At 36.5% G+C, this 25,100-nt stretch overlaps 1 protein-coding gene across 13 annotated transcripts in view; it reads right to left on the reverse strand.

Annotated features, from left to right (window-relative positions):
• The window catches only part of LOC100648987 (acetylcholine receptor subunit alpha-like), a 430,373-nt gene that overhangs the window by 82,880 nt on the left and 322,393 nt on the right, over window positions 1-25,100 (reverse strand). For all 13 annotated transcript variants that reach the window (XM_048409567.1, XM_048409564.1, XM_048409559.1 and 10 more), the window contains one exon: window positions 638-774. In XM_048409567.1, coding sequence (XP_048265524.1) covers window positions 638-774 — 137 coding nt within the window. The remainder of the gene's footprint in view (window positions 1-637; window positions 775-25,100) is intronic.

Below are 25,100 nucleotides of genomic sequence, written 5' to 3' on the forward strand. Positions count from 1 at the left end.
AACGTGGAATTGCTTCTGTAAGAAAGTAATAAATCAATAGATATAAAAATATTCTATTATTACGTATTTTTTAAAGACCAGTCATTTTCACTGGCTCTGGTAGAAATAGCTTCGTGTTAACTATCGGTAGTTCTAGTGTTAATATTCATGCAGGTACGCGTATAATTGGGCTATAGGCCGTTAACAAATGAAACGAAATTACGTTATGTGTCCTCCACAATCTAACTTTCGCGAATAATATGAGAAAAGGCAAAGCGAAACGCGGCGATCGAACGTAACGAGATTTACGCGTGCGTGAAATTCAATGGGAAAAATTGAATCGCTACAATAAACTAAATTTGATTTACAGGTTCGCGGAAGCGAGAAAAACTTCGATTCCCAGCGTATTTATCTCTGGGAACGAATAAATATTTTTTGCACGAAGGCAAAGTTTGCAGCTTGTCTGCAAACCACTTGACGTTTCTGCCTCGATGCAACCGCAAATACGCGGCGAACTCGGTGAACGTGTTTCCGGGCAAATGCGGAACTTGTGCCGCTCGAAGATCATATTGGAACCTTTGTACAGTGCGATATACCGGAGAAGTCTGTGCTAACAGACGACTATTTGAATTATTCGGAATATGTTTCGAGCACTTACCTTATCGAGACGAGTATCATGGCGAATATCAGGTACTTTCCAAGCAGCGGCACGACCAGCGACGTAGGTGGAATGATCTCGACGACCAGCAGGAAAAACACGTGAAGGCTGATGAGAATGGAAATGGAGAGCGTGACCTGTAATGAGAATTTATTCCATTAAAACTGAATTTTCCCATCGATGAAATATCGAAGGCCACGCGTTTAAGTAACATGATGTGAAATGCGAGTATTAGCGTCGCGTCCCGCGCCCCGCGCGATTCGTAACACGAAAACAAAATTGGAACACGCGACCCGCGACTCGAAAAGCTAATTAAGAACAGTCCGCGATTCAAAGCATTTTAATAAACTAACAGTCATATGCGCATGTATAATATTTACATTGGATAAACTACCTAAGCGAATAATTGGTAATTTCTTTCAAAGTAAATCAAGGTAATTTAAAGGGTTTATTTGAAACAGTGTTTACAGTATTTGAAGTGAAAGGTAGTTAAGTCCGCTAAAACTATATCTCGCGATAAATTTATCTAACTGTGTTTTTTATTTATTTAACTATGTTTTTATAACGATATTAACACTAAACCTACCGACATTTCCTATATATTTATTTCTATCGTGTGCGGTCAAAATGACCGGTGATTAAAGAAGTAATAGTTTTTATGATTTGACTTAAATAATGGTTAATTTATAACTAAATGTATATAAAATGATGAACTTTCATAAAATTTCGTCTAAATTTACTTTTGTTTAATTTCAATTATCGACTTAAATAGAATTACACTTTTGTTTACATAGAGATATATCTTATTCAACTTTGCTGCATTTTTTACAAGTTATCTTATTATCAAATGTACATTTGCCGCATAAATATTTCTCGCACCTTAAACAAATTTTTTTAATTTTGTAACCTTTATTTGAATACTGATTTTTTGCTTGACAAGTTTTTTGTAGTACTTGTTGATAGTTTTATTGCATGGTCTTTTTCCCGCGATTCTTTCTATAAAAGTAATGTACGCATTAGGTTTATAACAATTTTGAGAATTCTCTGTAAATTGAATTAGAATGTTTTAAAACAGCGCTTTTCTGTGATTCTTTTTAGAAGGGAAAGAAAGAAATGAAGTTATTGAACTTTGAGATATGGTTTTATATGTCAGGTGTGTAAGTATGAAACCGGAATTTGTCTATAGATGGCCTTAGCTAATAATGTAGTTATCACTAAACTGCGTCATTGATGCCAAAAGTCTTTGTTGACATCTCACAAACATTTTCGACTCAGAACAACCCAAGTTTCATACAACAGCATAGTTTGTAATAGCGTTGAACATGTCGAATTTTGTGCCTGGAAACTACGATTTGCGGACAGCATTGATTTTCTGTTACCATTTGAAGAAAACTGCCGCAGAATCGCATCGAATGCTTGTCGAAGCTTACGGTGAGTATGCTCTTGGTAAATCACAGTGCTTTGAGTGGTTTAAAAAATTCAGAAGTGGCAATTTTGACGTGAGGAACAAAGAACGTGGATCAGAAGGGTGTGATCTATTAAGAGCTGTTAAAACCTGGCGAAACCGTTAATACTGAGCGCTACCGACAACAAATGATCGATTTGAATCGAGCTTTGCGTGAAAAACGACCAGAATATCAAAAAAAGGCAACACAAAGTAATTTTGCTTCATGATAATGCACCATCACATGCAGCAGAACCGGTCAAGGAAACGATTGGAGCGTTCAGTTGGGAAATACTTTCGCACGCGGCTTACTCACCAGACTTGGCTCCGTCCGATTACTATTTATTTGTATCGATGGGACACGCACTTTCTGACCAGCACTTCGCTTCTTACGAAAATGTACGAAAATGGCTCGATGACTGGTTTGCCTCAAAAGAGCGACAGTTTTTTTGGCGTGGCATTCACCAATTGCCAGACAGGTGGGAAAAATGTATAGCTAGCGATGGGCAATACTTCGAATAAAATATTTTTAATCATTTCCATACAATAAACGTGTATTTTCTATACAAAAATTCCGGTTTCATATTTACATACCTAGTATATTTAACGAGTACAAAAAAATTTTTTTAAAGTAAAAAAAAATTATAACAGATTTCTAAGCCTATTTCATGGGCGTCTTTTCGCTGCAGTTTTCAATTGGCCGAGAAGATCCACCTCGTAATTCTTGACGGAAACAAAAACCAAAAATGGATTAAATTATTATATATTTTTCTCCTAGGCGAACTAAACAATGGCAGAAAGAAATGTCAAATTAAAAATTTTGGCGGATTTAAAAATAGAAGTGTTCTTTAAAAAAAAAAAAAAAACTTTAAGGTGCTATAACAATTATTTAAATAAACTTTTCTTCTGCCATTGTTTAATCCACCCAGAAGAAAAATATATAATAATTTAATCCTTTTTTGATTTTTTGTTCCAGTCACGAAGCACGAGGTGGATCTTCCCGTCTTGCGGGAACAAGCCTAGTAATTACAGTGTTAATTAAACATTAAGAGAATAATAACGATAGAAATTCAATTTCAGAATGGCAATTCGAGAAAGTTGATCTTTGGCAAAATGTTTCCGAATCATCGATCCGGATCACTGTATGCTTTGGTTACGGAAAGTAGAATGTCTTAGATAGTTATCTTGCTGCGACACGTTCCGCCGTTATTAATCCCGAGTTTCCGAGTTACGTTTCCGGCCACGAACAACAGGATCTATCGGGTTTATAGTACGTTAGCACACAGACTGCCTTCCACGGTACAATTGGGTCAATATTGTTCTATATTGATAGTTGACACACCTTCCGAACTCACGGTAAATTGGATCTTGTCTAATATCGAGAATAAAGAGGACACTATCACCACGACCATGTTCAACTTCGAACGTATGACGCATTCGTGAAACGATCTTGTAATTTGATTTTCCAGCAAGCTACGCTCCTTATTCGACGTTACGAAATAATTGAAGCATTCAGCTGAAAACGGATAAACCGAGATGCTGGATTTCTTCTCCTTCCCTAATACCTTTCCCTACGGATTTCTAATTTAAGCACATCCTTCTGTGAAAGTGTAAATTATGTGGATAATAAAGCAGGGTTAGATAAATTTGATAGTTATAATTTTCTTTGAAAGAATATATTATTTTTCCTCTTGTAAAGCAATATTTTATTCGTATATAAATCATGTAAATAATAAAATAGGACTAGATACATTTGACAGTTATAATTTCCTTAGATTCTATATATTATTTTTTTTCTTGCAAAGCAATAATTTATTTGCATATAAATTACGTATTTAATAAAGCAAAATTAGATAAATTTGATAGTTAGAATTTTGTTATGATGAATATCTTATTTTAAATAAAATAAAAGAATATCTTATTTATACATAAATTACGTAGATAATAAATTTATAGGAACAAACGAATTTGATAGTTACAATTTTGTCATAATGAATATTTTATTTTGAATTATATAAAAGGATGTTTTACTTGTACATAAATTACGCAGATAATAAATTTATAGGAACAAACGAATTTGATAGTTACAATTTTGTCATAATGAATATTTTATTTTGAATTATATAAAAGGATGTTTTACTTGTACATAAATTACGCAGATAATAAATTTATAGGAACAAACGAATTACAATTTTAGTTACAATTTTGTCATAATGAATATTTTATTTTAAATTATATGAAAGAATATCTTATTTATATATAAATTACGCAATAATAAATGAATAGGAACAAACGAATTTCATAGTTACAATTTTGTTATAATGAATATTTTATTTTGAATTATATAAAAGGATGTTTTACTTGTACATAGATTACGCAGATAATAAATTTATAGGAACAAACGAATTTGATAGTTACAATTTTGCCATAATGAATATTTTATTTTGAATTATATAAAAGGATGTTTTACTTGTACATAGATTACGCAGATAATAAATTTATAGGAACAAACGAATTTAATAGTTACAATTTTGTCATAATGAATATTTTATTTTGAATTATATAAAAGGATGTTTTACTTGTACATAAATTACGCAGATAATAAATTTATTGGAACAAACGAATTACAATTTTAGTTACAATTTTGTCATAATGAATATTTTATTTTAAATTATATGAAAGAATATTTTATTTATATATAAATTACGCAATAATAAATGAATAGGAACAAACGAATTTCATAGTTACAATTTTGTCATAATGAATATTTTATTTTGAATTATATGAAAGAATATCTTATTTATATATAAATTACGCAATAATAAATGAATAGGAACAAACGAATTTCATAGTTACAATTTTGTCATAATGAATATTTTATTTTGAATTATATGAAAGAATATCTTATTTATATATAAATTACGCAGATAATAAATTTATAGGAACAAACAAGTTTGTTAGTTACAATTTCATATTTGCGACGAATATTCTATGTTGTAATATAAAAGAATATCCCCATTTCTATTTCTAGTTATTAATTAAAGAATCTTGAATTGACACATTATATTTTTTAAGTAAAAATAATCGCATGAAAGTTAGCAAGTAATATTAGTAAGAAAAATTTCTCGAACTTAATTATGTGTATGTTACAGATTGTAAACACGAGCATAAACGCAATACTGTAAAAGTAATTTTTCTAAGCATTGTAATACCTGCGTTAATAGGTCATCTTTCAGAGGTTCATTCTTCGCTTTGGCATAGTCGGTTTTAAATGATGCAGATAACGTGGTGGAGGGCACAGTATTGGACGTCGGTGTATTTTGATCTAAATTCATCTTTGCCATCGATTGCTCTGTCATGGAACTCTGTGCCACGATTTCCGACTTGAAGATGTCATAGGCTTCCTGGTCAGGACTCCGCATGTTTCCCCTCTCGTCGTAAATAATTGGTGAATGGCAGCGAACGTTCTCCACCTCATCAGGGAAGGACCATTTGCTACGCAGTATGTTGTCTGCTGAGATTTCCTCTTCCTTCAAGCACGGAAGCTGCATTCTGTCCATTTTTATTATTTCTATTAGATCTTGAGCGTGTCCTTTACATATATTAAATGCGCTTTTTAAATCAATGCGTTCCTGCATTGACCGACCATCGTCTATATCGTCCAATTTGCTTTGGGAAGTTTTAAATATCATATATTCTTCTTCTAGGTCGTGTAAAAGATTTTGAATGACGTTCAGTGAGATTGTTTTATCAGCGACATCAAGTACCGATTGAAAAAATGTTAACTGTTTTTTGAACGCTTTTCGTTGCAGTATCAAATTTTTAATGTACATTTTTTGATTATAGGGTGTTAAGTCCATTGTGAGATCAGTTTCTGATGCACAGTTGCTGTTTATCGTGACGGCAATTGGGCCTGGCTATCCAATTAACGAGCTTACCCAGTCGCTGCGAGATTGAAGTTATTGGGACTTGCAGCACTGATGATTATGATGGAGTCACGTGGCACTATGTGGTTGTCAGTATCACTGGTATACACACTTGTCTTGAAGATTTAGTGCACGTGTATTCGGCTCGAAGGATCGCGATGTTAGACCGTTTCGCCAAGAGACGCGTATCTTCTCTTCTCGATACGATAACCGGCACCAAGAATCAATCGATTCCCTATTTCGATTAAAATAATAGGGGTGGTTGAATGATTGTAACAACAACAACTTTTTCCAACAACTTTTAAAAACGCGAGTAATACGTACAGAACTGTTTTCAGCGAAGATTTCTTAGGAAATGAAGGTCTTTTTTGCTTGAAGAGTTACTAGCGAGTGATGTGTTCAGATCTAAGAGTTTACCGCAAATGAAGCGTCTTCTGCGACGGTGAGATTTATAAGGAACTGGGTGCCCCACCAATGACCATTAGGAGACTCTCAGGTGGAAATGGCCCTCAAACATTGTATATGGGGTATTGTCAATGGGGCAGTGTAAATATGCATTGTATAGGTTTTGCCGGGATGAGTCATAACCCTAAGGAACATCCTGAATTGAAATATACTTGTAGTAATTAGGGGCCTGGACCGTAAGAAATGCTAAATGTCATAACGGTTTCTTAGGATAATTGCGGGTCCGGATAGGTAATTTCATAGAATAGAGGAAAATGTTACTTCTGAAACTAATAAGATATAAAGGATTTTCGTGTCATTGTTAAATTTTGTTTTTCGAAATGCAATGTTTCTGTATGATATAATTCTATCAGCGCAGATATTCGCTTTTGCTTCGTACGCTTTAGTGATTTCGTGAAATACGATGCTATAAGGAAGGGACGCATTAAAGCGAGGAATCATTGTAACTAAATTGACGTGGAAATTACCAATATTCTCATATCCAAAGATTATAGTGTCGCTACGTGCAATATCTATTAAATGCTACGTGATTATCAGGAGTAACGGCCGTTAACTAACAGTGCATTTTGCTTATGGCTGTGGCACGATATTGCTACACGACTGATGGGCCCTGTCGCGATAACGGCACTGTCTGTTTCGCGTTATCGCCAACTAATCAGAGCTTATGACGATCGACAACATCATTCTCAGATGGATACGTGACATTTCATAAAATCTATTTTATATTAATCCGATTATTGGATTTTAATATGTCCATCTTGGAGTATAGAAATATAAATAAACGCAGGTTCACGTAAACCTAAAATACATTTTGGCAGCCAAATAATTTTTAAATGACTAAAATATATCATGACTTATCGGTATTGTATTCTTGACGAATATCGTTGCTTTTCATACGTATTTTTATGTACAAATGTTTTGGAAAAAAGAAAAATGACGTGCAAGCTAGAATCTTCCAATCGTTCATCGATCAATTTTCTTTTACGAAACTGTATGGAAGAAAAACTAATATTTTAGAAAACCAGCCGCGAAGGATGACGTGGAATGAAGAATAGGAGGCGTGACGTTTATAGAAATATATTGTCTCGCGTTAGAAATAATATTTCAGCTAAACCATAATATTTCACCTATTTTTCAGCCAAACTCGATTCGACCAACTTCGTTTTCTGAACGCTAAACTTTCCATGAAACAGACTCTAATTTTATTCCTAAACAGAATGTTACTTTTCAAGAACGAAGTGGGAAAGATTTATCTTGTCTCGGTTTCTATTCCAAATTCCTATTTAATTTGCGATTTACTTGGAATCGTTCAATCGACGTTAACGGAGATTCGAAAACGTATACATCGAGTGTAGAGCAAAATAAAAATTACAGTCGAATAAAAATATAATTTCTGAGATATCGAGCTATTTCCGGATATTCGATCAGTGTGTATAAATAATTAACGAAACGATATATTACCAAAGACAATCACAGAGTTATAGTTTTTAAATACCTTGTGTTTATTAAATTCTAAAAAATAAGTAATTATCCTTCTAGAAAAAATTAAACTTATTAGATATATGTCATGGTTCAATACAAAATCCACTCCGCTAATTCAATAACATTAATTATTTGTATGAAGTATCGATTTATTAAAATTTACATTTCATCAAATCCTCTGAAATATCCTATATTTAGAATCATCGAACGTTCATAGACAACAGCAATAGGCACTAGAACTTTTATTACGTCCCGTGATCCTAACATAAACTGTATAATCCATCCCTCGATCGAAATGGCAATCGCCTCTACAAATATATTTATTTTCGGACCAGCAATAATCCAGAAGAACTTGAATATCCTATGTCTAGAATCATTGAACGTTCATAGACAACAACAATAGACACTAGATCTTTTGTTACGTCCTGTTACCCTAACATAAACTATATAATCCATCCCTCGGTCGAAAAGGCAATCGTCCCTACGAACATACTTATTCGGATCAGTAATAATACCGAAGACCTTTCATAAAATTTAGCAGTTTTTACAGTTTAGTCTCTTAATTACTACAAGCATATTTCAATTCGAGACGTTCTTTAGGATTATCATTCATTCCGGCAAAGCAAAGGAAAATCGGGTTTTCTCATGTACAATGTTCAAAGGTCACTTCTACCTGCTAGTGACCTGACGGTCAGTGGTGGTGGGGTGCGACCAGCACCTATCGCTGGTTCATCGTAAATTTCATCGTCATAAAATTTACTTCATTTGCTATCAACTTTTAGATTTGAACTCGGTTGAGCATTCATGCGATCAGCATAGTATTTAGGAGAATCGTTCGACGCTCCTTAGGATCATCTGGCTAGAGTCTTCCGGCATCGTTCGACGCTCACGGTACGACCACTCGATCATTCACGACTGTCTATTTGTTTGCTCGCCATTCAGAACAAGTTGGTCAAGATTAATCCGACGGGCAACCGCTGGCGTGAAAATCACGTACCATTGTTGTGAACTTGGATCTTACGAGTTCGAAGACGAAGAAATCCAGCTGGAGCTGGTAACGACACTTTGCGTCAAATGATATATTCTTTAAATATTCGTTTCACAGATATTTTACTCGGATATCATACTCATATATCACCACTATTCGGCTAATCCGATGTAGCACACAAAATTACATTTTTATTAATTATTTATGCGGTGTTGAAAAAAAACCTTGGTTGGCAACCGATCGAAACAGTGTCGTCTGTCTTTCTGCTGTTAGTTTACATAGGAGAAAAACCTATTGACTAAAGTCACCTAATCCTTGCTGCACGAAAACAGGACCGGATTAGAAAAAGGACAAAATAACGTTGATCGAGAAGTGAGTTTTATTGAGAAAGTCAGTGAGTGTTACGGAGTTGCCTGAGTTGCTAGCGTTGTTGAGAGATTGAGTTGTTAGAGTTATAGAGTTGCGAGAGTGATTTGAGTAGAATAAGATTTTTGCGTTTAGTTCAAGTTGAACATTTCTCCTTCTCTGTCCAATTAATCTCTGTTATTTTTATTTATCTTAAATAAATAGTATTAGGAGAATTTTACAAATCTAAATTATCCTAATCCTACCCTTTCCGATACTACATTTATTAATTTTTTTTATTAATTATTCCAGTCTAGCCATTATTTTTGCATTGATTCCTCGTTTCGTAAAACACGGTATTTTTCCGAAACCTGACTGCCGTATACCTGCGTTAGTTTTGTCCGCTACGTTGTTCCCGTAAATAGCTTATCAGTGCTTTTATAAAAATGTTTATAATGTAGTTTCTGAAGTTTCTAACAATCACCGGAGCAAGATACTGCTGCTGATAATTAGATATTCGGAAATATTCTTAGAAGTTCGAAATGGATGGTTGCATAGTTTATATGAGACATTCCATGCTACGTGAGTTTCAAGTTGATCACAGTGCAACAGATGTAGCAATGTACGTTCGTTCTGCATTTGGCGGACTGTGTTCTACTCGTCGTACTCGCCGCAATGATTTGCGCAGCTTCGTGCTGAGAATTTTAGTGTGAAGAGGAACGTTTAACGAAAGTTTCTAGCGCAGACCGAATTCGTCGAAGAAAATTCAGAATCACCTATCCGGAACATTGCGTTTAAACTTTGAATCTGCAGCTCGAACGTTGAAGGTAAGACATGCATTTCCGCGAAAACAGATCAAGTTGGAGGCGCAACCCGTGAATTATTAAGTGCAAGATGTAACCGAATAAGTCGTTGAAGCACATCTCCGTCTGTATTTTATGTCACATACAAATTCGACACTTTTTGTCCAACTTATTCCTATGGTCTAACGTTGAAGTGCAACTATTGCGAATTACGAGCGCAATGAAGATTTTGGTCTCGACTCTATGGAAAAGTGGTTCCATAAATGGAGCTTCAAAATTAATGAAAAAAATTCACACATGTAACCTTCACGCTGCGAAAACAAACCTGCCCACAGGTCAGCATTAACAACATAGCAGTTCCTAACAAGGACACAATCAGATACCTGGGCATGACTCTGGACAGGAGATTATAAATAGCACATCGTAGACGAATCGAAGCAACTCAGGGACAAACTCGAAAAATTTTATTGGCTCATTGGCCATCGCTCCAATCTAAGCACGCAGAACAAAATTACGCTCTATAAGATCGTAATAAAACCTGTCTGGACCTACGGAATCCAACTATGGGGAACAGCAAGTTCTGCTGGGCACTTAACGCAAACCAGCGAGTAGCCGCCTGCCTAATAGACATCGAAAAAGCCTTCGACACCGTCTGGATCCCAGGGCTCATTTATAAAATGATTAAAAAGAACTTCCCCGAATACCTAATCAAAATAGTATGGGACATGGTAACAAACAAAACTTTCATAATGACCGACGGCTCGCACACTTCAAGCAAAGAATTCTCCATAGAGAACGGCCTGCAACAAGGAACAGTAAATTCCCCGCTACTCTTCAGCATCTACAATAACGACTTACTAAACCTCTTTAACCTCAACACATCCACACACAAACGCTCCATAGCCTTCGCGGATGACCTAATCATCTACGTAACAGGCCGCAAAACCAAAACGATAAGAACGGAACTGCAAGAACTCTTCAACAAAATCAGCGATTACTATCATACATGGAAACTAAAAATTAACGCAAGCAAATGCGAAACCATACTATTCAGACCCAGAACAAGCAAAATCGGCCCAGCAGAAAGGGAACAAGTCAGGAAATTCCGCCTAAAAGAAAAAGCAAACGAAGAGAACCTCATACCACACAAAAACTGCGTAAAATACCTAGGAATAAACATAGATGAAAAACTAAATTATAAGCAACACATCGAAATCCAACTCTCCAAAGCCAGCAAAGCTTTTTGGAATACAAAAAGGCTGTTTTACTCCAGACTTGTCGATAGCAAAGTAAAAATCATGTGCTACCAATCGCTAATAAGACCCATTATAACCTACGGCTGCCCAATATGGTACAACATACCTGCGTCAATAATGGAAAAAATTCGCATATTTGAAAGAAAATGCATCAGAGCTTGCCTGAGCATTTACAGATCAGAACACAGCGGATACAGAAAATACGTAAAAAACAAAAAAATATACGACTTAGCCAACATCCACCGCATCGACTGTCACATCCTAAAACTAACGAGAAATCACTTCTCGCAAGCCGCGAAGATCAAAGAAAACAGCCTAATCTTCGGCTGCTTATACCCAAACGACGCATACTTCAAAAACACTCTGTTAACAGGCTACATCCCCCCCGAAGCCTTTCTATACCTAGACGAAAGAAACTATCTCCAAGACCAAAACAACATACCCATAATTTATCATATGCAAAGGAAAATAGGAATGAAATCTATTCAATACGAGGAAAACCTAGATGGCCGCACGGCAGACACTAGGTGGAGATACAACATGGCCCTCCCCCAAAAGGATACAGAAGACAAACACAGAAAAAACACAAAAAAATATTGGTGGATACGGAATTCTCAACAAAAACAACAAGATAAAGAGCCACAGAACGGCAACGCTCACCGAATCAAAGTGTAAATATGTAAATATGTAAATAGATAAACAAATATTATACTAATCCCACAGAACACCCCTCCCCGCCCCTCCCAGTCCATCCCCTCCCAACCCCACCCTAATAGGCTAGCGAACTGTCCTGTTTTTGCGTCCAGGCTTTCAGGACATAAATTAAAATATCGTACATAAGCACAGCGCAACAGCGGCTTAATTTTATTTTATTTAACAATAATAATCTTAAAAAAAAAAAAAGAGAAAAGAATGTAATAATGCATGGCTACGTCGTACCGCCGCGTATCGGTACTCTTGCCTGTACCACCCTACAATTAGAATTCAGCGTTTATTCTGGAAAAAAAATGATGTAAAAAAATATGTAAATAACCTGGAACAAATAAACAGAGATAAAAAAAAAAAAAAAAAAAAAGGAACAGCAAGTAATTCCAACGTTGAAATACTCCAATGCTTTCAATCGAAAACAGTTCTCATCCGATTTCTTTGCGTTTATCAGCCACTCGTTTACCTCTAGTTTCATTGCTTCTTAAAAGTTGCGTTGTAAACATATTGGAAATTTATTAGAACAGTCAGGCCTACGGTATTACCAATTAAATTAGTAATAATAAATAAAAATAAATTTACCATGATGGCCAGGTGCATCTCGCTACGAAAAAAGGAAGCAGCTTTCTGTTTAACCCCATATCTTCCAACTTGTATACACATTTTCAGATCCGTTTCAAACTTGATCAATGTGATCAGGATAGTCGTGTCTCGTCACGGTGTTCATGAAATTCCTAAACGTCCTGTGTAGTATGAACGCCGATCAAATATCAACTGGACCGCGTGTGGCATATCTCCGCAGCATCAATTATAAACATGAACTGCGTGAGAGTACAAATAGTTTAGTCAAATGTTTCACAATAAAGCCATATTAAAACCTGTTTGGACCTATGAGATCCAACTATGGGGAACAGCAAGTAATTCCGATATAGAAATTCTTCAATAATTCCAATCAAAAAGTATAAGATCCCTAATAAATGCACCCTGGTATGTTACCAACGAAACAATCCACCGCGACCTCAAGATACCCACAGTCAAAGATGAAATATACAGCAGATACAACGCAAGAGTCAACAACCGCCACAACCCATTAGTCAGCCAACTACTTGACGCGACGGACCAGATCCGCAGACTAAAAAGAAAATACCCTTTAGATTAAATCCTTAGATCCTACTAGAACCAACGATATAAACTATTATAAACCATGTCATTGTATCACGCCAAATGAAGTTACTGAAAATTCTCAACGAGAGTTGATTGTAAATATTCTAACAAATAAAAAAAAAAAATAAATAAAAAATAAAAAATAAAAAAATGAAGATTTTAGTACGTAATAAAAGAGGAAACATTTCGATTTATTTAATTCCTTATTAAAATCACGAAGAACAGATTTTCGCTTAATCGACAACTAAATTTGACAACTAAATAATTTACAACGAAACTACGGACATTTATGCAACTTTATACATTTATGAACATAATCAAAGAAATGGAATCTGAGTAGCGATTTGTTCCGTCCACTAAATATCATACTGAGTGTTCTACTTTAAATACTGTAAAAATTTTGTAAAGGTTTGTAAATTTTTGGAATCTTAAATTTCCCAAAAATGCATAAGTATCCACAGTCTGGTGATAATTAAATAACGTCTGCGACGAAAGCCATTCCAAACCATCAGAAACAACAATGAGCTTTTTAAAGAGCGTGAAAAAATGATTTTTCGTGCTACTTGGTTAGCAGGTAAAATTATAAAATGAAACGAAGAAAACTTGGCCGAGAGGGGGACGACACTTTTGAAGTGTTAAACCGATTCAACGATAAAAGATAATTGTTCTGTGCAATTTATTATAAATTATTCGGTAGAAATAAAGCTATCAATAAGAACTTGCAGGACCAAAAATATGAAATACAACGTAGCAGGGATTGCAAATTAAAAGATTATTCTCCCGTATTGAAAAAATCTTTTGTATCTTTGCGACAATGCAGAATCGGATGTAATAACAGGAATGAAAAAAAGAAAGAGGAAATAGAGCTGGGATATTGAAACGGAAATTGAAATTTATTTCCCATTCACTACACTCGTCAGATCTGACGCAAACAAATTTTTATATTTCCAATCTTTAAAAAAAGTTTTAGATAGAAAAAGCTTCGATAACTTGGAAGCTGTAAAAAAAAAAGTAACAAATATTATTCTCGATGATAAATGATTTTCGCAAAATTATAACAAAATTAACGAAAGACATCTAGCTCGAGGCAAGTATTATGTTGTCCGAAAAGTTTCTTTCGTTTTATAAGGAAATAATAGACGCACAAGGTTTTTTGTTTTATATTATTTTCTCGAATTACGTACGATCCATTTTTTCACAGACTTGATTTCCCGTTCGTATAAACGTGCGCTGTTGTAAAAAACACGTTTGCGAAAGAAAGACATTTTTCGGACAACCTAATATAAGCTACCTTTATTAAATCGAATTTGTAGAACACTCATTCTCACGGACAAAATTTACAGCATCGTAACTGGCATAGTCAATGCAGTATTGGTTTACAAAATGGCATATTCAACCGAGTAAATTACTTCCTTAAAATTTATTAACTGACGACGCGAACTACCCATGCATCGAGCTTGCGAATTGCATTGAGGGCTGTTTATTGAACCATAACTCCGACCAATTGATAAATACACGCGCGTGCATTAACGCGATCGCATGCAAGTCATTAAACTTATCAGTTGGTCGTTCGAATGGTCGCTGTTAACTGATTAATCAACGTAACGACGCGCCTATCAGGCGCAATGAACGAAGTCAATTATTCACCGAGAGCATTTCTATTCGTCGGTCAGAATGACGTGAACTCGAATCGTTGCGTGAATGCAGAATTAAACCAAATGCTAACCGCAGCCACGACGTTATCGCCGATATAATGGCCACGTAGTGTCGTAGTAACGAAACGCAATCGGGCCGCTTCGGATTCGCATCGTAACGTTAATGGGATGGAATGGCTGTCGCTGCTACCGCAATGCCACCATAGAATCCGGACGACTTGAGCTTTCGTAAACCGAGTGGTTATCGAGGCCAACTATGGACCAGACACTCAGCTTCCGCTTTTCGTGTCGCATTTCTTGGCGAATATGGCGATTAGTCGAAGCGATCACCGATCGAACAGTAATTAGCGAATGGTAACGCTGTCGAACATACGAACGTTGGCTGTGAAATGTCAGGACATTTAAATCGCCGGTTCGGAAATGTCAAACGATTCGGTGCTTGACTGCGCCCTGAAACTTCCTGCACCCTGGGCGCGGCCATCGATCGCGATCCGTTTCACGGAAAAATTTATGTAACCGGAACACCGATTGCCCAACGATGGATTTTAAACGTGCTTCATTCCGCGAATAAGTTAGGTATACGGCCTAACTTGGGACATTTACAGTGGCTCCTGAAAGTATTTAAATGCTTCTAGAAACTTTCTATGCGTGTGAGAGTGTACCTTTTATGTACGAGAGTCAGTCAAACGTAAACCGAACTTTGCACATTTATATCTCGGTATAATGTTTCAAAAAGAACAATCGGCTTATTTTTCTATCTTCATCCATTTCTCTATTTACGCTTTTGCCGCTGGATTGCCAACTTTTTCATTCCAGTTTCGTAGAAAGTGCAGGCTTGGCTGAGTAGCCAATCGCGCGCGAATTACTCTACGTCTTCGTTGTTGTTGAAACCTTCTCCTCCTAACGCCTTCTTCGGTGGTCGTGATTTTGCTGAACTTTAACTCCTTCCAAATAATGGAAACCATCCTCCTACGACTAATATTAGCTTTCCAGCGAATTTCATCATTCGTTATGCGATCGTGTTCGATCGCTTCCGAAGTGCTTCGACGTTTGCTGGCGTTACACTTGTCTCGAAGCGTCGCAGATAAAATGTGTTTTGAAAGTTTCCTGCTAATGTTTCATCTCCAAACTGTAGTCGCGATTTATGTAAAAATCCAGTGGCTTTTGTGTCCTCAAATAAAGTAAACCTAATAATCATGCGTTGTGCAACCAAAGACATACTGTTCCCTCGCTCATTGCGTTATCTATCGAAGGAACGATAAATAGAGCAGCACGTGGAGTCTTTAAATGTCTTTAACACGTTGACTGCCACGACAGCCGTATTCGGGTGTCAGCAAAGTTTCTGGTCGGGCCGCGTAACCCATATTCGAACGTCGCTTATTTGACGACTTGCGAAGGATCGTCGTAGGTATTTGAAAAGATATTCCATAATAATGAAACTGTTGAATTGTTATAAAAATAATACGAAAATGGTTTATTAAAAAATTATTTAGAATGTAAAACTTTAGAGCATTCTATACATAGTTGAGGTTGGTCGGGACAATTTGGACAATAAGTTGCTGCTTTCTTCAAATTCTTTTGCGCCTTTGTTCGCTCCATTCGACGTCTTTTATTCGCATAACATAGTTTGCATGCGCGTCTAATGCTTCTTCCGGAATCATTTTTCCGAACGGTGATATTATGCCGACTCCGTCGAAGACAAGGATTTTTTGTATTTTCAGACAACCCTAATAATTTTGCAACTAATAATTGTCTAAATATTCTAATATTCATATTCTTCCTTGTTGCAATTTTGTAAACTATCAAAGCGTTTACAACAGAAATTCCCAGAAGGAGTTGAATGCCAAGTTTTCCGTACCATTTGATTCCTTTTCTAATTGTGGTGGCATAAGAAACCATTTGGTCGGAATAATCTATACCACACTTTCCTTCATTATATTCAACAACAGCTAGTGGTTTTAACGTTGCGAACAAACGAAACGGAAGATCATTCTTGAGACCACCAGATGAGCGACTCGCATTACTAAAATATCGGTGGGAACTGACGGAGATTTCTTTGAAAACACGCGTGGCAGACAACGTGTTAAAACGTTTGACTAAACTGTTTGAACTCCAATGCTATTCCATGTGGATGAGTGACATTGCGGAGATGTGCCATACACGAACTGATTAATATTTGACCCTCGTATTATACAGAAAACATTTAGAAATTCCACTAACACTGTAACGAGACACGACTATCGCGATTATATCGGTCAAATTTGAAACAGATCTGAAAATGTATGTACGAGTTGGATGATGTTGAATTGGATAAAAAGTTCATTCCTTTTTTCGTAGTTGGATAGATCCGAGTTTAAAAAATTGCTGTCAACTATTGCTGTATCGTCGTATCGTTGATTAGTTAACAAACAGTTGCAGAATACAAAGCAAACATTTTTCGTAGTTTATTAAGACGAAACGTAGTTTATTAAGACAACGCAAGACCACATGTGTCAATCGTCACAGGACAAAAATTGGCGTGGCTTGTGTGAGATATTTCACACCATCTGTGGCATTCTCCCCATCTTGCACGCTCACTTATTTCCTTCGTTACAAAACTACTTCGACAATAAGAACTTGCCTCCTTTGGAAGACTGCGAAAGCAAATTGGAGTGTTTCTTTCTCTCAGAAGGCTAATCAGTTTTACAGCGATGGAATAATAAGGTGGAAAATCATCGAAAGGAATGGAGCATACATTGATTGAAAATAATATACTTAAAGGAGAATACACACGCTCAAGTTTGGCAGTAAAAGCGGAACTTCCCGTTTCACTCAACGTTTACTGCAAGCGTATACTTCGCGCATACCGTCAAAGTATTTGAATAGCCAATTATTCGCTACATAAGTCATAATAAGTAGCGAGAGTATGTTTAACAGTAACTCGTTTTGATCGTTTACGACCATCATTCATGACATATACTCGTTTTTCATTAGGTGTATGTTTGCGATAATTGTTGATAATAACTTTCATGTACATATACACTTTCAAAATAGCTTCAAATTTTACCAATTTAATCTAAACTCGTCCTGACCGATTTCAGTAGTAGTAAAATTTCCAAAAATTTATTACAATTAGACTGCAGATTTTTATGCATAGGAGATTGAAAAGTGGAAAAATGTATAGAATGCGTACAGCATTAAAAAGTCTCCCATCTATCACAACATTTAATAAATAAAACAAATTTCTGCCCAAAAAATATGAATTTACATAAATGTTTAATTACAACACACACAATATGAGCACACGTATTTTCCAGAGTTAATTAAAGTAATTAATTAACGCCTTAACCTACGATTTACGTTCGAGAATTTTGGGCCGTGAACGATCATCTACTACGGGCTACGCCCGTAATACTTGCGCTCTGCCCGATCATCTACTACGGGCTATGCCCGTATTTGTAGGTTAAAGAGTTAAGTAATCTACATATTTGGCAGCTTTTACTAACGCGAACGAAAGGTTTGTATTTACGTACGATAGGGAACTTTCGTTCCTATCAACAATAACGTTGATTAAACTAATTCAATTGCATGGCACTTCCTTTCAATTTATATTCTACCTTTAACGCACTAAAAAATTAAACTGAATGTTTCAGTCACAATTTGAAGTCAAAAGTTAATAATCTGCTTAAGAAATGAATTCTTCGAAAATGAATAATCTTGTCACATTGCCGTGAAAAAGTTTGAAAATATTTTACGCGACACATGCAACACGGACATCAAAGTTTTCAATGGCATTCAGGTACTTTTGCGAGTAGGTGTACCCGTACCAATACCATTTCCTATTTACGATCAGCCAATTTTGGACGTCTGAGTCACGGGATGAATTACGAGTAGACAGGGCGAGTCAGCGGTTATTAACAATAGTCAGTATGCCGGCCATGATACCGTACGCTTCTTTGCACTAGTCGTGCCATAAAAACGCTGGTAAGTACAGCGCATGCAATTTCGACGACCGCGGTGGCTATGGGTCAATCACCGGACCGCGATATTGCTTATCGATTCTCTCGAATTGATTGACATGCCTGGAAGGGCCAAATAGCTACGCGTTCGGTGCTCCATCTTTTCCGAAAAAAGTCCAACATTTTTGCCAATTTCTTTCTCATTTTTCTTCCATCTTATTTCCACCGGAATCCTACTTTATTTATATCATTACGTCTATTTTTAGAATTTTATCGTAAATTTATGCCACTCTATACTAGTTTGATTTATTTCGTCGTAACGTCTCAAAGGATTCGTTATAATTCGCATTCGTTAGCAATTGGACAAATTATACTTTAATAACGTTATAACAAATTGTCATGTGCTCAACATGTTGCTAGAAACGACCGCGACACGAAATTTATTTCCTTTACACGACGTGATCTAAATTATAGAAAAAGTAATCAGAAACGAAAGATAATTAAAGTAGTTCATAGAAAAAGTGTTATATAAATGAAGTAAAAGCTTTTGCATGAAATCTGTCTGAGAGGAAACTTGCTAAACGGGACACGACGAAAAGAGAAAAAGGAATGAACGATATTCATTCCTTTCCTTTTGACGCGATTTCAGATGTCCATGATATTTGAGAAGATGTTATATCATCCTTTTGTATCAATCATCTCTACCGAAAGTGAACATAATTTCTTTGATAGTTTAAGAAAAGCGCAAATAACGAATATTAAAAAATTTATCAAAAATATTTCTAGAGACATTTCGTTTTACAATGTTGCTACGTACGTATTTAAAAAATGTAACGAAACTTTTATGTCAATTGTTGCATCCAAATTCTTTCTGCACAACGTTACAATTCCTCTCTTTAATTTTAATTCTCCTCTTTTAATTAATTTTCATGTACAAAATTAAAAACAATTCTATGTATATTCGTTGTGAACAAATTGCATTTATTACAGTAACAATTTCCTTCTACAGAAATGTTTAATCGTGTTTATTCTGTTTCTGAGATGGGTAAGCTTAATTTCTTTACTTATTCAGACAACGTGGCAAGTTTCTGAGAAAATTCTGACCAAGTAGAAAATGGATAAGCACATTGACCGTTGGATTGTTACAGAAAATCGATATATACTTTGACCTTTATTAATCTTTTTAGTTCGAGAACTATTCAAATAAAAGTTAGTTTCGTGAAACTTTAATATCAAACGCTGCAAATGTTTTTTGAATTGTACCACCGTCTTTTGAATTGTACCACCGATTCTAAGACACCCTGTATATATATGTACACAATAGAATTCTGCTTATGTGAAAGATCCTTGGTATAATACCGCTATAAAATTTAGTGCACTGTATGTGACTTTTCGTTCAGTTAATAGGTGCTTTTCAAAGACAATTCTAGGAAACGTTTGATCCTAAGTACACAATGTCGAGGACTGCGAAATACGAGAGTGTGACACATAACGCGTGCCTCCATTGTTCGTGTCTTGTGATCGATCTCGTACTTAAGTGGATTGACGCTGGACGATAGTTCAGAAAATAGGATACTGTTATAATTTCGTTTATATAAACAGAATTCGTATAGACCAACTTCCACCGTGTATCTATTTCGAGCTATCCGCAGTTTTATACAGACACCGCGCACGAATCGGAAACCAGGGAAATTCTGTTCGTACTGAAGCTGCTTTGTCTAAATTCACGTCGACGATACCGCGAGCGACGGTTCTGCCAGCATAAGGGCGCAATCCTTTCAGCGAGCGATGCAGGAAAAAAGCAACGAACGTGACAAGCAGCGCGAAGCTCGCGACTACGATTGATTCGACGAACCGTAGAAATGGAAGAAAAAACATTGGAAAGGCGCAGGTGACGCGTGTTCTTTCACGAAAGGTTGAAAGGACAGAGAGGCAGCGAGGGGCGGAAAGGAGAGAAACGTCGAGGGAACCGATCGCAAAGTGTTCGCTCGTTGAGCACGTCGATAAACCGGCGCGGTTTTTCCTTCGAAGAATCCAGATCCGGAGATAAGAAGCTGTCGAAGGCTGAAGATGGAAAAGCGCATCAATGACAGGGAACTGCGCAACTGCAGAGGGTTCCTTTTCTCTATTTATTCGGCCGCGTATTGAAGGCCCCGCACAAAGACGATCATTGCCCGGAGGCGGTTTTCGAAGGCGGTGGGAAAAGGCGAAGAACGGACACATAAGCGAAAAAAGGCGAAGAACGGGCGGAGGCAAAAACCTGGACGGGGGATGAAACGAGGCGGTGCCAGGAGGAAGGAGGAGGCGGGCAGAGGTGTAAGGTGGCAAGCAGAGGCGGCGAGAGAGCCGACGGAGAGCAAGAGGTCGCGGTGCAAATGAAAAATAGTCTACGTCGTCGAGCCAAAAGTAACTACTAGCTTCTACCTACAGATAAGGGAAAATAACGAGGCCGACAGCGGCGTGGAAGAGAACTAATTCGGCGCATATTTCACACACGTCCGTTTTACGGACGCTAAGTATAGGTAAGCACGCCCGTTCCCCAGGATAAAGGAATTAATTGCATTGCCCCGGTTCCCATCCGTCTTTTCCTTTTCAACCGGAACTTTTTACCCTGCGGCACGCGGCCCTCGATCTACTTCTCTCTGCGTACAGTCGCGTCCAACCCTTCTGTCTGCTCGGTGCGTGACTGGCATCTGCCAATTCGTTCGATATTTTTCGTGTATGTTTACACGCTAGCTTTGAACTGTTGATGTTTCGCTTCGAGGCAAATCAATGTACCTGTTTCCCTGTCTTACGTCGAATACAGGTCGCAAAGAGATAGGAGTTTCTAGTACGTATTTAAAATGCGCATGCAATGGAACATCCAGGTATTCGAGTATTTTAAGGACTTTTTACTTTATATAGGGTGTTTCAGATGGCAAACGACAAACTTTGACAACGCGTTTTGCAGCAGGCCATTTTGATCAAGAAATGTTATATACGCCGTGGGTTGATTCGTCTTCGTTTTCGAGGTACGGAAGGGAAAGTAATATAAATCAAAAATAATCAGACTCGTTCGAGCTGGTTAACTTTTAATGACGATTATTTATTTCAAACTGTCTTTTACCTTGTCTTTTAGAAAATTGTACAAGTGAAAAATTATTGTAAAAAATAGCTCGGAATAAATGACTGGTATTAAAAGTTAACCAGCTTGAATGCGTCTGATTACTTCTGATTTATACTATTTTTTCTTTCGTATCTTAAAAACGAAGACACACGAGCCATAGTGTACGTAACATTTCTTGTTGAATTTTTACACCGAACCAGTAATCAGTGTAAAAAGTAGTTTGGAATAAATAATTAGTAGCTTGAATACGCTTGATTAATCGTGGTTTATACTACTTTCTGTTTCATATCTCGAAAACGAAGACGAATTTTGACCCACTTTCTACATAACATTTTTTCCTCAAAATGATCTCCTTAGTTCAATATATTGATATATATATATTCAATATATTTAATTATACTTATAATTATAATTATATTTATTGTTTATAAATACATATAGTAATATATTACAAACGGTTGAACTGGTTTTTGCAAACCACTAGAAACATTTTCTTCAAATAAATAAAGTCCTATCAGACCTTACAGAAAGGAAACGATCAATTGAAAAAAGAGAAAGATATTATTGTATATTTTGTTTATACAAGTTTATACAAGTATAAACTAGTAAGTATAATTCAACCTTTTTGATGTACCTTTTGTATCAAAAAATTCAAGTTTCCTGTTCACCAAATAATTTCAAATCTTTGGTCGATAATGTACCAGGTATGTAAATATGAAACCGGACTTTTTATATAGAAATGCACGTTTATTGTATGAAAATGATTAAAAATATTTTATTCGAAGTATTGCCCATCGCTAGCTATACATTTTTCCCACCTGTCTGGCAACTGGTGGATGCCACGCCAAAAAAACTGTCGCTCTTTTGAGGCAAACCAGTCATCGAGCCATTTTCGTACATTTTCGTAAGAAGTGAAGTGCTGGTCAGAAAGTACCTGTCCCATCGATGCAAATAAATAGTAGTTGGACGGAGCCAAGTCTGGTGAGTAAGCCGCGTGCGAAAGTATTTCCCAACTGAACGCTTCAATCGTTTCCTTGACCGGTTTTGCTGTATGTGATGGTGCATTATCATGAAGCAAAATTACTTTGTGTTGCCTTTTTGATATTCTGGACGTTTTTCACGCAAAGTTCGATTCAAATCGATCATTTGTTGTCGGTAGCGCTCAGTATTAACGGTTTCGCCAGGTTTTAACAGCTCTTAATAGATCACACCCTTCTGATCCACGTTCTTCGTTCCTCACGTCAAAATTGCCACTTCTGAATTTTTTAAACCACTCAAAGCACTGTGATTACCAAGAGCATGCTCACCGTAAGCTTCGACAAGCATTCGATGCGATTCTGCGGCAGTTTTCTTCAAATGATAACAGAAAATCAATGCTGTCCGCAAATGGTAGTTTCCAGGCACAAAATTCGACATGTTCAACGCTATTACAAACTATGCTGTTGTATGAAACTTGTATTGTTCTGATTCGAAAATGTTTGTGAGATGTCAACGGACTTTCGGCATCAGTGACGCAGTTTAGTGATAACTACATTATCAGCCAGGACCATCTATAAGCAAATTCCGGTTTCATACTTACAGACCTGATACCTTTGATCCAACGTCGTGTTTGAAATAATTTTTTTTAAATCGTGTAAATCGTATCTATGGATATCAAACGTTGACACGATGATAATTACAATCAACGAATGATGATATTTGTTAAGAATCGTCATTTCCGAAAATGTGTTCTTGTTTATGCGAATCTGGCTGCTGAATATTAATCTTTCAGTCAATTATATTAAACATTATCGCCTGTTTTTAACATGAATGGTCAACAGACTATTCAAATGACTATGTAAATCACAGATTTCCATGTGCTTTGTAAATCAATTACGCGAAGAGAAGAAGCAAACAAAATGTTATTTCCTATGTGTACTGCATAAAGTTGTATGAAAATGGAATAAATTTGTGACCAAAGCTAACTTGATGCTAGTATGCAGCACCGGAAATGAAAGTACTATAAAATCAACCATTGCAGAATTTATTCGAAACATAGGAGGATCCGCCGCATGACAGAATTCGGTTCAATAAAACTTGCATTCCACGGAATCACAGTTCTCTAGTGAAACTTTCGCTTCGAATGATTAACGACCGCCATAAATTCAAAGTTTCTCCATTGGATTTATATTCGTTGCGCTAGTTTATTCGCCGGTAAAGAACACGTAAAACGGAAACTTAGGAAACAAGCAATTACTGTCTCTCTGCCGGCTCGTCGCCGGAATGCTTTGTTGCTTCAGATACCCCGGCCATTACATTTAGACCACTGTGCCTGTTCCCGCGATATTTTTTCGCGAAAAATCCACGATTGTCCGTTTTACAAGTATTCACAGACGTTTACCACTCGTATCGCCGATAAAAGAATTAATTGCATTGCGGAGTATCGCGACCACAACCGATTTTAATTAACGACTGATGTGGTCTAAGAGACCGCGATTGGATCATGCCGATGTAGGATTATTTCATTGGAAGACAGACCAGTGGATTTTCGGGCACTGAGTTTTAATTAACAACTCGACTCTTTGACGGAAGCCTTCTTATTGTTCGTGAGATCGAAATATTCGGAAAGCGAACGACAAACGACCGTTTTTGATGAAAGCTTTTGCCTAGCTAGCTGAAACCTTTGAATTTGTCAAATAGTAATTCTCTATTTCATAAAGAAAGTGCAGCGCTACCGTATCTTCAAAACAACAAAGACAAAGAATTCAAAGAAGCATACCGCTGTCCTATGTTACTGAGGTGTGAGACATTTAGATTTAAATGCAGAAGTTGTTTGAAAGAAATACTTTCTTACAAGTTGTCAACTAATAGAACATTATACAACATGTGGATCGACAAGTCGCAAGTTGTGGATTGCATAGACTTCTGGTTTGTAATTTTACCATCTTACGTGGGAGAAGAGTAAGGGTAGGTCAGGTAGATCAGGTAACTCGTAATTTCTAAAATTTAATTGTACGATTGCGCCGATTTCCAACTTTTGACTAGCAAGATGTCGCTAATAATATTGAATCAATTAAATCAATTGCGAGCTGGAGGTTCCTTGTTGCATCAATTGATAGATCAATTATTAAATGATTTTTTATGAACAGAGAAGAATTTCTTTTTTAATTTAATAATAACGGTTGAATTATTATTAACGTGTAATAT

This window comes from Bombus terrestris, chromosome 10, assembly GCF_910591885.1.
Source record: "Bombus terrestris chromosome 10, iyBomTerr1.2, whole genome shotgun sequence".
NCBI classification, from domain to species: domain Eukaryota; kingdom Metazoa; phylum Arthropoda; class Insecta; order Hymenoptera; family Apidae; genus Bombus; species Bombus terrestris.